A 13987-nucleotide genomic window follows, 5' to 3' on the forward strand; every position below is an offset into this window, starting at 1 on the left:
TCCCCTCCCCCACTCCCAAAGGCCACACCTCCTCCCCTCCCCCGCTCAGGGCCCTGTGCACCAGCCCCACCCTCCGAAGGCCCCGCTGAGGGCCACCTCCCCTGGGGCTGTCTCTCCCCTGTGCTGGGACACCCAGCCCTCTCAGAGTGGAGGGGCAGGCAGCACTTGTGACTTCCAGAGTGTGTCTGGGTGTGACCCCACGTCGGCAGGGCTCCTCGTCCTGGGCCTGGTGCTGTCTGGACGCAGGGATGGTGGGAGGAGGCGCAGACCCCCGGGGCGCCACCCGCCCTGGACACGAGGACCCGGGTTTTCACAACGCGCATGCGTTTCCGTCCCCGCAAAGAGCCGTGTCCGTTGCCTTGGGAGGGGGGACCCAGCCCTGGGCGGGCGGGCCGGGGTCCTGACCGCCCCCTCTCCCCACCTGGCCAGCCCGTGTCGGCGTCCGCGGCCCACATCCTGGGCGAGGTGTGCCGGGAGAAGCAAGAGGCGGCCATCCCGCTGGTGCGGCTGCTCCTGCACTGCGGCCGGGTGGTGCCCTTCATCAGCGCCATCGCCAACGCCGAGGTGAAGCGGACCCAGTGAGTGTCACCCCCCGGCCCCGGGGGGACGCGGGGCCTGCGGGGGGGATGGCAGAGGCTGCCCCAAAGCCGCCCCCAACGCAGGCTGGGGGATCAGAGGGCGCAGGCTCCCCCAGAAACGTGTCGATTCAGGTTTTCTTTCAGAGGCTTGTACTCCCCTTTCCTAAAAGGCCGCATTTCCCTGGGACATGCCCTGGAGGGAGTGGGAGGCGGGGGGACCAGGCACCAGGGGCTAGAGGGACACCCAGGTCCCCGACGTGGGAGCCCACGTTGTGGGCCAAGGGCCAAGGTCAGGGCCGCTTCCCTTGGGGCCTGCCCTGCTGGTCTGGAGAGACCTGGCTCGTGCCCGCCGCGGCTCATGGCAGAGGCCTCCCCTGTGCCCACGTGGGGAGGCCGCCCCCCCCGGGTCTTGCTGTGCAGACCGCTGTTCGTGCTTTGCACGAGCACGTGTCACAGAGGGCAGGGAGAGGGCGGCAGAGGCAGCCGTGTTCCTCCTGCATCCGTGGACCCCGCGTGTGCGGCACACCTGCCTCTGTGCCTGCGAAGCCCCTGGAAGCAGACTGGTCGGCGGGCGCTTGCCTCCCACTCTGGCCGTCAGGGGTGGGGGCCGGACGCTGCCTTTGGTTCGCGGGAGGCAGGTGTGCCTGATGTTGTCTCCAGGGACCCCAACACCATTTTCCGAGGAAACTCCCTCACGTCCAAGTGCATCGACGAGACGATGAAGCTGGCGGGCATGCACTACCTGCACGTCACCCTCAAGCCCACCATCGAGGAGGTGAGGCGGTCCCGGCCCCGAAGACCCTGGCCACCCTGACCTTCTCGGGGGAGAAGGCAGGGGTTGGGACTTCCCGGGAGAGGCAGGCGCGGAAGGGTGGGTGCGTGGGACGTGGGCGGACGAAAGGTCTGGGTATGACGCCCACGCCAGCCTCACCGCAGGAGCATCATTTTCCTAGCACTTGTGGAGAGCTCATTTGTGTTCCGGAACCTTCTGAGTTTTCCCAAATCAGCCCTTTTCTGTTTTCCCTGAGAATCCCTCCAGCCGCGTTTGCAGCAACAGCATTTACCCTGAGATGAAGAAGATAGAAAAGAAATACAAATATAGTAATTCTCTCTCTCTTGTAATTATTGTTAGGATTAGAGACAAGGTCTGTTTATAAATAGCTCCAAAAATGGTTTCTATGTTTTATTTTAACGTTGAAAACCAGTCAGATTTGCTTCAACCGCAAAAAATGTGTTTATGTGAAATTAAATGAATGCAGCAGTGACTACACTTTTTTTTTTCAAAACAAGAAATGGGTTAAAAAAGCAAACGTCACTGAAAAAACCCATCGCTAGCCGAGCTCAGTGGCTCAGCCTGTCATCCCGCACCTTGGGAGGCTGAAACGAGTGGATTACCTGAGCCCATGGGTTTGAGACCCGCCTGGGCAACTTGGCGAGACCTCATCTCTACAATAAATAAAATAATTAGTCGGGCCTGGTAGCGCACACCTGTCATTCCAGCTACTCAGAAGGCTGAGGCAGAAGGATCACTGGAGCCCAGCGGGTCAAGGCTGCGGTGGCCGAGAGCGGCCACTGCACTCCAGTCTGGGCGACAGAGTGAGACTCGAACTAAAAAAAAAAAAAAAACAACAACCCATCGCTGTGCTGGAGACAGGGTCAGGAGGGAACAGCCAGTTCCTCCAGGGATGCCCTACTCCACATGCAGTGGGTCTCCCCTGCCCAAGCCCGCAGCTGTGGGGGTCCCCCACAGGCCACATGCCAGGCAAGCCTCGTCTCACTGGTTTGGCCCCGTGCAGGCAGTGCACCTCAGAGCAGTTTCCTAAACAGCCTCTTTGCAGATGGGAGGAAACACAAGGTAGCACCTGGCTTGCTCAGGGCGAAACTGAGAAGGCGCATGGAAGTAGGGATATCGTGCAAGCCTCGCAAAGGCTAGTTCGGTGCCTGGCCACAAGCCACTCTGAGAAAGCCCTGCAGGCTGGGCTCTGCTGGCGACTGTGTCCGGCATCCCACCTGCCCCTCCGGCAACCTTCACTGGATTTGAGCTGTCTTTCTGCCACTGAGGCCTGGGCAGACATCCTCCAGGGGGCCTCTGTCCGGCCCGCTCCACCCTGCCTCTCTGTGTCCATGGCCAGCTGGGCCAAATGAGGCTCGCAGCTCATCTCAGCTTGTGACTGTCCTACTGGCGTTCCTGGAGCCCACCTCACAGTCCTGTCTTAAATGCTCTTCTCAGATATGCCAGAGCCACAAATCTTGTGAGATCGACCCTGTGAAGTTGAAAGACGGTGAAAACCTTGAAAACAACATGGTGAGGAGCTCTGCTCTGCTTGCTAACGCTGTCCAGGGCCTGTGGCTGTGGGTCGCCCCGTCTCACCCAGGCCGGCTCGGTGGGGTGGGACAGGCCTGGACACCTGCTTGACTGTGGCTGCAGCGCGCTAGCCACGTGGACAGTGCTGGTGCGAGGTTGGCCTGAGGCTCCTGTCCCCTCCTTTCCTGGCTTGGCTACCACCCCCCCAGCAGCCCGGCCTGTTCTCTCCGTCCATCTCGCTAAACTCATTCCCAAACCCGGTACCTCAGGCTGTCTAGGATTAGGTCCCGTTTTTTAAAACAAAGACTCCTTGACACTGAGCGTCTCCAGCATTTCAGTCCTTTCATGTGACTTCTCCACGCAGATGGTGCCACGTCTGTTTACACCTTTACATCAAGGAACAGAGGTTTTACCCTCAGGGAGGTCCATTCTAGTGGGTGTCAGTTCTGCACTCGGCAGGTGCAGGGAGGCAGAGCCAGGGCCCCGGTGGGTCCTGCGATGCCAGGGAGTCGCACTTAATCAGCGCATGTCTTAACAAGAGACCTGCTCTCTTGCACGCTGAGGGAATGCATCTGGCTGCCACGGCTGTCCCGAGCCGTCCCGCGACCTGCCCTCCACGCCCTTCCCCAGACGTGGCCCTGGCGCTCAGCCTCCTCAGGGAAGCCGGTCCCAGCGTGCCCTTGGGCGCCCGCCCGTCCCGTTGCAGGAGAACCTGCGCCAGTACGTGGACCGCATCTTCCACGTTATCACCAAGTCGGGGGTGAGTTGCCCCACCGTCATGTGCGACATCTTCTTCTCGCTCCGAGAGGCGGCGGCCAAGCGCTTCCAGGGTGAGTGCCCCAGGACACCTCGCCCGGGAAGATGACCCAGCCCTCTCTGGGGGAGCTCTGCCCCTGTCCGGCCATCTTAGGACAGTTCACGCTGGCTGGGCCGAGCGGGCGGGACTGGAACCAGAGCTCAGAAGTTGGGCTTCCTGGGGGTTAGTGGCCACAGCCAGGGCTCCCAGGCCACTCTGTGGGACCAGGAAGGCTGGCTGGCCGGTCCGTGTCCGGGAGGGGTGTGGCGTTTCCAAGCTAGATCCTTCCCAAGTCTCCCAGAGGAGTCTTCCTGCGGGTGACAGTGGCTTAGCCCAGGGCCGTGTCTTGAGCTCCGACCTGCGTTTCCAAAAAAATGGTGACCCCAGGGAGGACCGGCCACCCTGCACCTTCCACAGGCCCTGGGGCCGCCTCTCAGGGGCTTAGCCAGGGCCTCGCCATTCCCGGCCGCTCCCTTCCCAGGAGCCGTGGGTGGGCCCCGGGACAGCTCTGAAAGCCCCACACAGCCGCGCCCTGCAGATCCCCGGGCCAGGGCATCATGGGCAGGACATCCCACCGCTACAGGCCAGCGCCAGGGCTCAGGAGCAGGAGACGGCCCATTCCCAGCACATCAAGCCCCATACGCTTGGACCAACGTGGCGAGAACAGATGAATAATCGTGTCCTCTCCCCCAGCCACGAGTCTACCGTGGGGGCCTCTGCGAGAGGGGGTTTCTGCGACAAGCCAGCTGCCGCTGGGGCCACGCTGCATGGCAGCAATGAGAGATGGAGAGAGAGAGAGACAGAGACAGAGAGAGAGAGATGGAGAGAGGCAGGCAGAAAAATGGAGGCAGAGAGACACACAGAGAGAAAAACAGAGTCAGACAGAGACAGACCCAGAACTGGGGCTGCCTTCTCCGTGGGTCCCAGGGGCAGGGCATGAGGCTGCAGAGCCCCGCCCAGGCTGCCACGTCCCCTTCGAAGCAGCCGTTCTCTGTCTCTGGCCACAGGTGACCTGGACGTGAGGTACACCGCCGTGAGCAGTTTCATCTTCCTCCGGTTCTTTGCTCCCGCCATTCTCTCCCCCAACCTCTTCCAGCTCACGCCTCACCACACGGTGAGTGCGTCGGCCCTGTGAGCCCTCTGGCCCCGTGCACCAGCCTGTCCTCCCGGGCTGTCCCAGGCCAAGGGCCTGGGGTCCGGGGGGTGTGTGGAGCTGGGCGGAGGGTGAGAGATGCAGCCATCTGTGGGGGCCGCGTCCCTGAGCCTCTTTGTTGCAGGTGGGTGGTGGCCCTCCCTGTTCAAGTTGTGTCAGCTCTGACCACTGGTCGCTGTGGGCGGGGCTGATGCTATTTTTGGCCCAGGTGTAGCTGCTGGGTCCGACCACGATGCTCCCCTTCCCCTGCCCACAGAAATTGGAGTGTTTGTCATCTCCCACAGGTTCACTCCTTGGCTCAGTCAACAAATGCTGAGCACCCACTGTGCGCCAGGCTCCGTCCTGGTGGTGGGGACCTGGCGTCCTCTGGTGGACATTCTGCTGGGGTGGCAGGGACACGTCCGCAGATGACAGCCAGGGCGAGGGCATTGCGGGGGTCCCTTCCCTGTGGTTTCACCCTGAGCCCTCCAGACCATGAGCGCCCGGGGGGTCAGGGGACTCAGAATTGGGGGAGCAGTGACCCCCCGCCTGACACCTCGGCCCTCGAAGTGTGTGTCTGTGCACTGTCTGAGGGTGGGGGCACCACAGCACCTCACAGACCTCACTGTGGGGGAGCCCTGCCCGCTGCAGCAACAGTCCGGCGGCCGGGGGAGCTGTGTTCTCAGCAGTTCCTGAGGCTGTGGCTACTGCCCCGGGTGACTCCTTCCCATGCCCGGCGTCTGCGGGGCTGTCCCTGGCTTCCAGGGTCCATGCACACGTGTCGGCTTTTAGTGACACTGTCACTCGTTGTGCCCCTGTGTCCTTCTGGGGCCCCTCACAGCGCCTCTGTGAACCTGGGCACAACTCACATCTCTCCTCTCTCCGACAGGACCCGCAAACATCCAGGACGCTGACACTCATCTCCAAGACGATCCAGACCCTGGGCAGCTTGTCCAAGTCGAAGTCGGTGCGTCTCTCGCTCCCCTGTTTTCTCTTGCTAAGAAACTCTGGCTGTCCCAGCGGCCTCCCTGCCGCATCTCTGTGATCCTTGGTCTTTTCCGAAAGCCTTCTGTGGCCGTTCCTCCCCGTGTGGGGCCGTGGGCTTGTTGGTCAGTGTCTTCGGAAGGCGTCCAGCCCCCTCGACGCGCGTTGTCCTGACTGGCTGCACTGGGCTGGTCCCAGTCTGGACGTCTCAGGACATCAGGCAGGGTGGTTTTCGGGCAGCAGGCGGCTGGCTCATCCACAGCACGCACGCGCTCTTCCCTGGGCAGGGAGTCAGGGGTCACTCAATGACACCGCCCCTTTGGTGACCGCCCACATCTCCTTTCTGGTCCCCTCACACTGGATGTGGCACCGAGGGGCTGGGGCCCGCAGGATTCTGCCCCCCATTGCCCCAAGAACACGCCTCACCGTTGGAGGGCGCTGAGGCTGGGCAGAGTCCTGGAGTAGGGGTCTGTGGGTGCCATCTAGGGCAGGGCAGGGCTTTCTAGGAGGCCTCACGTTCTGTCTGGAGGGGCTGTACCATGGGCCGCTGGGCTCTCTGTTCTCCGTGGGGCCTCAGAGGAGTCAGACTGTGGGACGGGACCCGCACCGAGAGGGGCATCCCTGGGCAGAGGTTGGCTTCTCGGAATCAGGGTGAATAAAAGACGCCTCACCCCTCACCCTCTGCGTGTGTTGGAGATCCGAGGTCTGCACGAGATTCACCTCGTCCACAAACTGGAGTGACCTCAGTGAAACGACACCAAATCACCTCCGCTTCTGGGCCCGATGCAGCCCGCCGCCCCCTTCCCGCCCGAGTGACCCTCAGGTCTCGCGGCCCTGAACGTCGTCATGAACGCAGAACCCGGGGTGGGGCGGACGGTGCAGGGCAGCCCCGAGTTGCTGGTGCCAGAGGCTCTCATGACGGGACCTCGCCACTGGCCCACGGCTGCTTCACCCTCGCACACGCCAGGACTTCCTTCTGCGGTTTCAGGCCCATGTGACCCATGCCAAGGCCTCGGGGCAGTGAAGCCACTGGCCCAGCCACGCTCGGCGTCTCCACAGGGTTGTCCCAGTTTAGGCTTGTCGTTGCCAGTGCCTGCAGATTTTTCGGGCCTGGGCTGTGAACCAGGGTCCTTTCGGGCCTTCTTCACGTGACCCCTTTCATCTTAGGCCAGTTTTAAGGAGTCCTACATGGCCACGTTTTATGACTTCTTCAATGAGCAGAAATACGCCGACGCGGTCAAAAACGTGAGTACTGAGGCCGGCGAACACGGGCACACCGTCCCCTGTGTTCCAAGGTGTTCCCAAGAAACAGCATTACTCTTGTTTACTGAGATAAAATCTGCACGTCGCAGTGACTGTTCACAATTTTAAACATTTCATTGCCGTCGGGCCACTCACAGCATTGGCCAGACACCCCCGCCCACATTTCCAGAACACCTTCTTCACGTGCAGTCTTTAAGCGCTTTGTGGCGTGGTCCCTGGGGGTCTGACTGGCCCCCTGCACGGCCTCTGTCTGAGGCCTCGCTCTCCAAGCCGGCTGTGTGTCACACCTGGTGTGTGCAGCTGGTGCACCAGCCCCCCCACCCCGGCCTTGGGCCCTGCCCCGCCCGTCGCCTCAGCGTCCTGGCGCCCAGGGCTCTGACCCAAAGCGGGAGACCAGGTGCCGGGAGACTCCTCTGCACCCTGCCGCTCGGCCTTTCTCTACGCTCAGAAGCCATCGCAGGTGCTTCTCAGAAATCGCCGAACACCAGGGGGAAGGAGGGGGTGGGCACCAGAGCAGCTCTGAGTCGAGGGAGGGAGGCCAGTCCGAGCGGGGAACCCACCCGCCAAGGCTGGGCGACAGCTTCTGGGGAGGCGAGGGCGGCGGGGGCGGAGCGGCCGCGGAGGGCTGGCAGGTCCTGGCGGGCCGAGGCTCCTCCCTGGCCAGACCCCGAGTGCCCGCGTGGGAGTCTCCCAGGGCAGAGTCCAGGGGCCGCCTGAGGCCCGGCCTCCCCTGAGGCAGCCGCGGAGGCAGGCCGGGCCCCCTGGCAGGGCCGGGGCCACGCAGGCTGGTGCTGGAGACAGGCACAGGCCTCGGTTCTCGAAGGACCCACGCCCCCGCGCTCCTCCTCCACTGGGCGGGGAAGGAAGCCCGACGCACCTGCTGCCACCGCTGTCCTGAGAGCGGACGTGCTTCGAACGCGCTGCCCCTCCCTGATGCTCTGGTTTCTTGCCCCTCTAGTTCCTGGACTTGATTTCATCCTCGGGGAGAAGAGACCCCAAGAGCATTGAGCAGCCTATCCTACTCAAAGAAGGGTAAGGCTGTCCCACTGGGCCGGAGGTAAAGGCGGGCTGGCATCCAGTCCCTCGTGGCTCCATGCATGCTGCATCTTGATGGCTCTGGGCCGTGTGGCCGCCAGCTTCCCGGGCCAGGCAGCCTTGACTCTTGCTGGCCGTCAGCTCGGGAGCGGCACGGCTGTCCTTGCCATTCCTCACCAAGACTCCCCCGGGAGCTGGGGGGACTTTGGCTCTTCTGCCCTCTGCCGTCAGTGGAGGGACAGGGAGGGCTGGGCCATCTCCTGCAGTCGAGGTCTCTGCACGCTGGGCCCATCCATGCCGGCATGGAAGGCCTGGCCTCCTCCATGCTCTTGGGGCCTTGTATCAGGAGACCGGGTCGGAGGGGACAGCTGGGGGACCTTGGTTCTCTGCCCAGGGCTTGCACCATGCTGGGGCCACGCTGCACTGGGGTAGCCTCACACTGTGGCCATCTCACACTGGGGTCACCTCACACTGGGGTCATCTCACACTGGGGTCGCACCACACTGGGGTGGCCTCACGCTTCGGCCGTGCCACGCTGTGGCGCAGTGTCCTCACCCACTCCCAGGCTGACCTCCATGCGTGTGAATCTCCGAGAGCACACGCTGTCCTGTGCATGCAGGCTGTGAACTTGGTCACTTGTCTCCATGCCGTGTGGCTCCCGGTGGCTTCTGCTCTGTGCTCCCGCAAGGACCCGCGAGGCGCATCTTCCCGTTCCTACGAGCACCTGGGCGAGTGGCTCTGGCCCCGTCTCGGCGCGTTGCAGTCCAGTCCCTTGGGCGCTATCCATTCCGTGTTCCTGTCAAGTGCCGTGTGTGTCTCTCTCCTGCCGGCCCCCACCCTGCCTGGGCTCTCCCGTGACGCCGTGTCCCTGTTCTCCCGGGTGTCCTCTCTTCCTGCCTGGCGTGTTGGTGCCGATGCGTGCTCCCTGCCCTGACGGTATGCCCACGCAGCCTAGCAGTCCCCTGGGCCATCAGGAAGAGTCCCCGTCCCTGCCTGGGAAGGCCGTACTCCTGGCCAAGGCCACAAGGCAGTGGGTCCTCGGGCAGTCTGCTCCAGCTTCTGGCTGTCTCCTCTTCCTCCTGGTGGGCTCCTCCCTCCAATGGGAGAGACCAGGTGGGCTGTAACAACTGCAGGAATCTCCCACACCTCCCTGGAGTCCCTGATGGGCACAGCCCGGGCGCCCTCTGCTCACACGCTGGGCTGGACCCGAGGGCAGCAGGTGGGGTCCTCCGGAGGCACCAGCACGTGGCTCCTGCGTACTGGATGTGTGGGCTTCGCCCATGTCCCCTGCACACCTGCCCGGTCCTGAGCCGCTGACCGGCCTGGCGACGGCGTCTCTCGTGAACCTGTCCGATGGCGCACCTGGCTGGTGATGGTCCAGCGGGGGCCTGGCAGGCGTCTCTTGACACCTGCTGTTGCTGTCTTGCAGCTTGTGGCCGGTGCCAAGCGGGGGCTGAACTTCTCAGGGCGAGGTGTTGCCTCTTGGTTTCTTCCGGCCACGCGAGCCTGGAAAGCGGTTGCCTGCCTCAGGCGCCTTGTCACCACACGTGGGAGCTTCATGGGCAGCGCTCCCGGGACGGGGCCATGAGCCCCGGGACGCCCCACGCTCACCACACGCACCCGTCACGGCAGGTTCATGATCAAGAGGGCACAGGGGAGAAAGCGCTTCGGAATGAAGAACTTCAAGAAGCGGTGGTTTCGCCTGACAAACCACGAATTCACCTACCAGAAGAGCAAAGGTAATGGCGGAAAGTGCGGGGAGGGCCCTGGGCCACGGGGCTCCGCCAGCCGTCCGGAGGGCCCAGGGCAAGGTGCCGCGGGGAGGGCGTGGGGCCCGGCGTCTCTGCTCACGGCTCCTCGGACCCTTTGTGGGTCAGCCCCTCGGGGAGGCAGGGCGGCCCGGCCTCAGGGAAACCTGCTTCCCATGGAGCCGTCAACGCCACCTGGCCGTGCCAGGAGGGCCTCTCCAGCCTCCGGCCCGTGGTCTCAGCCACCGTGGTCCTGGGCTGGACGGAGCTTCCTCTGCCCCGCCCCACCCGCGTCCCACTTGGGCTCCCGCGTCTGTCGTGCGCTGAGGCGTGGAGCCCCAGTGCCGGGACTCCGAAGGTGCTTCTGGGCGGTGGCGCTCACCAGGGCCGGCGGGGTCCCACAGGTCCAGGTGCCCGTCGCAGGCCTTGGGTCTGCAGGCCAGAGGCGGTCTCTGTTCTGTCGGGCTGTTTCCTCCTGGCCCAAAACACTCAGAGCTGGGTGGCAGGATGCCGAGGCGCGAGTGCTCCCTGGGGGAATGGGGGCGTGTTCCCGGAGACGGGGTGTGAAGAGACCTGGTCGTCGGTCTGAGGACTCGGGGTCAGGCTGGCCTGGACAGCCGCGAGGGCCCGGGGTCCCCAGCCTCCTCGGCCCCCTGCCGTGGCCTCCGGTCTCTCAGCCGTCTTGCCCGAGAAGGGCAGCCCGGCCGAGCCCCCGGCCCTCCCAGGGCACCGCCACCGCCTCTGCCCGTCACCCACTCACCGCTCTCGCCGCAGGAGACCAGCCCCTCTGCAGCATCCCCATCGAGAACATCCTGGCCGTGGAGAAGCTGGAGGAGGAGTCCTTCAAGATGAAAAACGTGAGTCTGCGCGGCCAGGCCTCCCCTCGGCGGGTCAGCGTCCTCTGCTGGCGCCCGTGACCCTCTCCGCCCCGTGTGTGGGCGTCGGGGGCTCCAGGTCACTGGGTGCTCACCCAGCTCTGGGTGGCTTTGTATCTGAACCTGGCGCCTGAGCTGCTGGACTCCCCTGCCCAGGTGGCGGGGCGTTGGAACCTGCCAGAAGGGGGCCGGGCTTCTCCCAGGGGCTTCCCTGGCAGGCTCCCCGAGGCCACAGGAGCCTCTCAGAGACACCAGAAGCAGGCTGGGGACTGCCGGGATTTCCTGGAGCCTCCCAATGCTGGCATCGTTTTGCATTTGTAGAGAAGGCTAGACCAGGGACGCACCACATTGCCGTCACCCATTGCTGTAATCACGTTCCCTCGCTCTCCTCTCCGTGCTGTGCATTAGGCCAACTGTGTGGACACTTCAGGGCATACGTCCTGAAAGCCAGGACTGTCTCGTGTAGACGCAGGACAGTCACCAAAGCCAGACGCCCGACCCTGCTGCAACGTGTGCATGAATCCACAGTCCATGGTTACCTTTCACCAGTTGTCCCAATAATGTTCTTTCTCTTTTTGAGTTGGGGACTCCCTCTGTTGCCCAGACTGGAGAGCAGTGGCACGCTCACAGCCCCCGCAGCCTCGACCTGCTGGGCTCGGGTGACCCTCCCACCTCAGTCTTCTAAGTAGCTGGAACCACAGGTGCGTGCCACCACGCCTGGCTAATTTTTCTTGATTTGTTGTAGAGACGGGGTCTTGCCATGTTCCCCAGGCTGGTCTCGAACCCCTGAGCTCAGGCAGTCCTCTCGCCTCAGCCTCCCAAAGTGCTGGGATGACAGGCGTGAGCCACCGTACCCGGCTCTGACAATGTTCTTTGTGGCTGTTTTTCCCCCGGCTGGGACCCAGTCTGGGGCCGGTGCTGTGTGGCGCTCTTTGGTCTCCTTAATCTGGAACATTCCTCGGCCTTTCCTTGTGTTCCGTGGCCGTGGCACTTTTGAGGCCTGTGGACCAGCCCTCCACCTGGGCTTGTTGGGTGTTTGCCGGGGCGGGTTTACGATAGTGGGGGTGGACCCCCACCGGCCCACGATGTGTGGCCCCGTTGGCGCCGCCGCCTGGACCGTGGCTGGCCCTGCAGCTCTGTCCGCAGAGGCGCCACTCTCTTCCCCCGGGGACAGTGCGTGGTTGTTCACCGACCCGTGGGATTGCGTCTCAGGGTGGCTGCTGGCCCTTAGAGAGGTGAGTGCAGATGCGGGATCTGCCGGGGGCCAGACTGTGACTCTGCTAACACTTAGACTCCAAAGGCAGCTCTGGGGACCCCGGCCTGTGCTTCAGGGCACGGTGAGCCTGCGGGGCTGGGACGTCCAGGATGCAGCGATTCTCTCTCCGCATTGCCTCTTGTCCCCTGGACGTGGGGTACCCGGGGGCCTGTCTCCCGTGTCTCTTAGCAGCGCCTCTTAGCTTTGCCCAGAGGTCACCCCTGACGGGGCTCAGTGAGGGAATCCGGGAGGCAGAGGGCATTTCTCCGGTCCCAGTGTGGCATCCGTCCCCACCCCTGGCCAGTGGTGGACAGCAGGGGTGACGGGGGCCGCGGTGCTGGGACACTGGACCTTTCTGGGTCATCTGTACTCATCTGGAAATCTCACATCTGTGTCCTGTTTTCTACCCTGGGTTGCTCTTCCTAATTTCCTGTATTTTCTGTTTCATCGAAGTCACCTGGGGCCTTAGAACAAGGCGGGGCTGTAAATAATGAACCGTAGTGAAAACTTAAACTGCCCTCATCTTTCCGTTTTAAAGAAGTCCCAGGCCCATGGACCGGGCGGGGTGCGGCCAGGCTAGGGAAGGCCCTTGACCACGTGTGGCGTTCCCCGTGGTGCCTGGGCGGGTTCTCTGTGGGGGCTGGCCTTGCCCCTCCCCTGTGGCCCTGATCTCTCCGCAACCCGGGGCTCCTGCGGCGGGCCTCCTGCCCTCCCGCGGCCATCCCCTCTCTCTGGATCCCACCGTCCACTGCCCTGCCCTCCCAGGGCCGTCGCCGCTTCCTAAATCCCGCCATCCCGCTGTCCTGCCATCCCGGGGCCGTCCCTGCCCCCTGGATCCCACCATCCCCCCGTCCTGTCGTCCTGGGACCACCCCTGTGTCCTGGGTCCCGCCATCCACGGTCCTGCCCTCCCGGGCCATCCCTGCTCCCTAGATCCCACCTTCCCGCCACCTGCCATGCTGGGGCCATCCCTGCGCATGCTTCCCCTGGCAGGGATAGTCCCCCTGCCCTGTCTGCCGATAAGGATCAGGAAACCCCTCTGGGGCATGGCAGGTGCGCTGGGCGGCACAGAGGGCGTGGTCCTGGTGCTCCCAACCTCCCCTACGGGTGGCTGGGTTTTGTGAGGGTGCTGTCTCGGGTAGGTGCAGTCAGCATCCCGGGGGGGCATGGCTTAGTGCCGCAAAAGTTCTTTCCTAGAATGGAGGCCTTACCTCGATGGGGTCCGGGCTGTCCCTGGCAGCACAGAGCTCACATCCTCGTCCTGGGGGTGTCCCGGGGCCCCGGCATCATGTCGTGGGCAGCTGCTGAGTCTGACCCGGAGGGGCGGTGGGCCCAGACGGCACAGCACCTCTTTCTCACGCGACCCCGCTGCGGGTGGCACGGGCACCTCTGGGCCAGTGAGGCACGGTGGCAGGTGTGGGATTTCTCCCGGAGCGAGGGGTGTGAACACCCAGTGTGCCGCCCCCAGGAGACAGGCGCTGGGTCCCCGTGTCCTCGGTGTGCGGCATCCATGGCGTTGCATGTCCTCCGTGTCCGCTACCCTCTGGACACGCCTCCCCACGCCCTTCTGGGCTTCGGCGGGGGACACCGCAGGGACGGCTCTTGCGGTGGCACAGGCCTGGGTGCTCCTCCCTCAGATTGTCCGCCGAGGGAAGCCTGTGGAGATGTCCTGGCTGCAGCTCGCACCCCTGAATTCAGGCGCGGGGGCCCCTGCCTCATTTGTGCACCCCTGCTCCCGGGCCGTTTCTCGCGGCTGGTGTCAGCTGCCGGCAGGTGCTTATCTCCTGGGAGGCGTCTTTGAGGCCCCTGGGTGCCGAGCCATGGGGGAGCCGGCCTGGCATGACAGGGAGACCCTCCTGGGGACCCTGGCCACGGGCAGGTTCGTGCAGCCACACGCGTGTGCCGTGTGTGCAGGGCAGGGCAGCTCCCGACCCCGTGACGAGACGTCCCCTCACAGACAGCGGGGGCTGTGATTCTCCCAAGTCTGCCCTGAGAGGCCCCCCCCGCGGGCCGGCCC

At 64.1% G+C, this 13987-nt stretch overlaps 1 protein-coding gene across 1 annotated transcript in view; it reads left to right on the plus strand.

Annotated features, from left to right (window-relative positions):
- Positions 1 to 13987, plus strand: part of RASA3 (RAS p21 protein activator 3) — a 66932-nt gene that overhangs the window by 47965 nt on the left and 4980 nt on the right. The window contains exons 10-19 of the mRNA XM_021708406.1: positions 430 to 578; positions 1239 to 1353; positions 2809 to 2883; positions 3590 to 3713; positions 4687 to 4793; positions 5701 to 5778; positions 6963 to 7040; positions 8017 to 8090; positions 9726 to 9832; positions 10616 to 10698. Coding sequence (XP_021564081.1) covers positions 430 to 578; positions 1239 to 1353; positions 2809 to 2883; positions 3590 to 3713; positions 4687 to 4793; positions 5701 to 5778; positions 6963 to 7040; positions 8017 to 8090; positions 9726 to 9832; positions 10616 to 10698 — 990 coding nt within the window. The remainder of the gene's footprint in view (positions 1 to 429; positions 579 to 1238; positions 1354 to 2808; positions 2884 to 3589; positions 3714 to 4686; positions 4794 to 5700; positions 5779 to 6962; positions 7041 to 8016; positions 8091 to 9725; positions 9833 to 10615; positions 10699 to 13987) is intronic.

This window comes from Carlito syrichta, unplaced genomic scaffold, assembly GCF_000164805.1.
Source record: "Carlito syrichta isolate Samal-C Ts95f unplaced genomic scaffold, Tarsius_syrichta-2.0.1 Scaffold136360, whole genome shotgun sequence".
Lineage (NCBI taxonomy): Eukaryota > Metazoa > Chordata > Mammalia > Primates > Tarsiidae > Carlito > Carlito syrichta.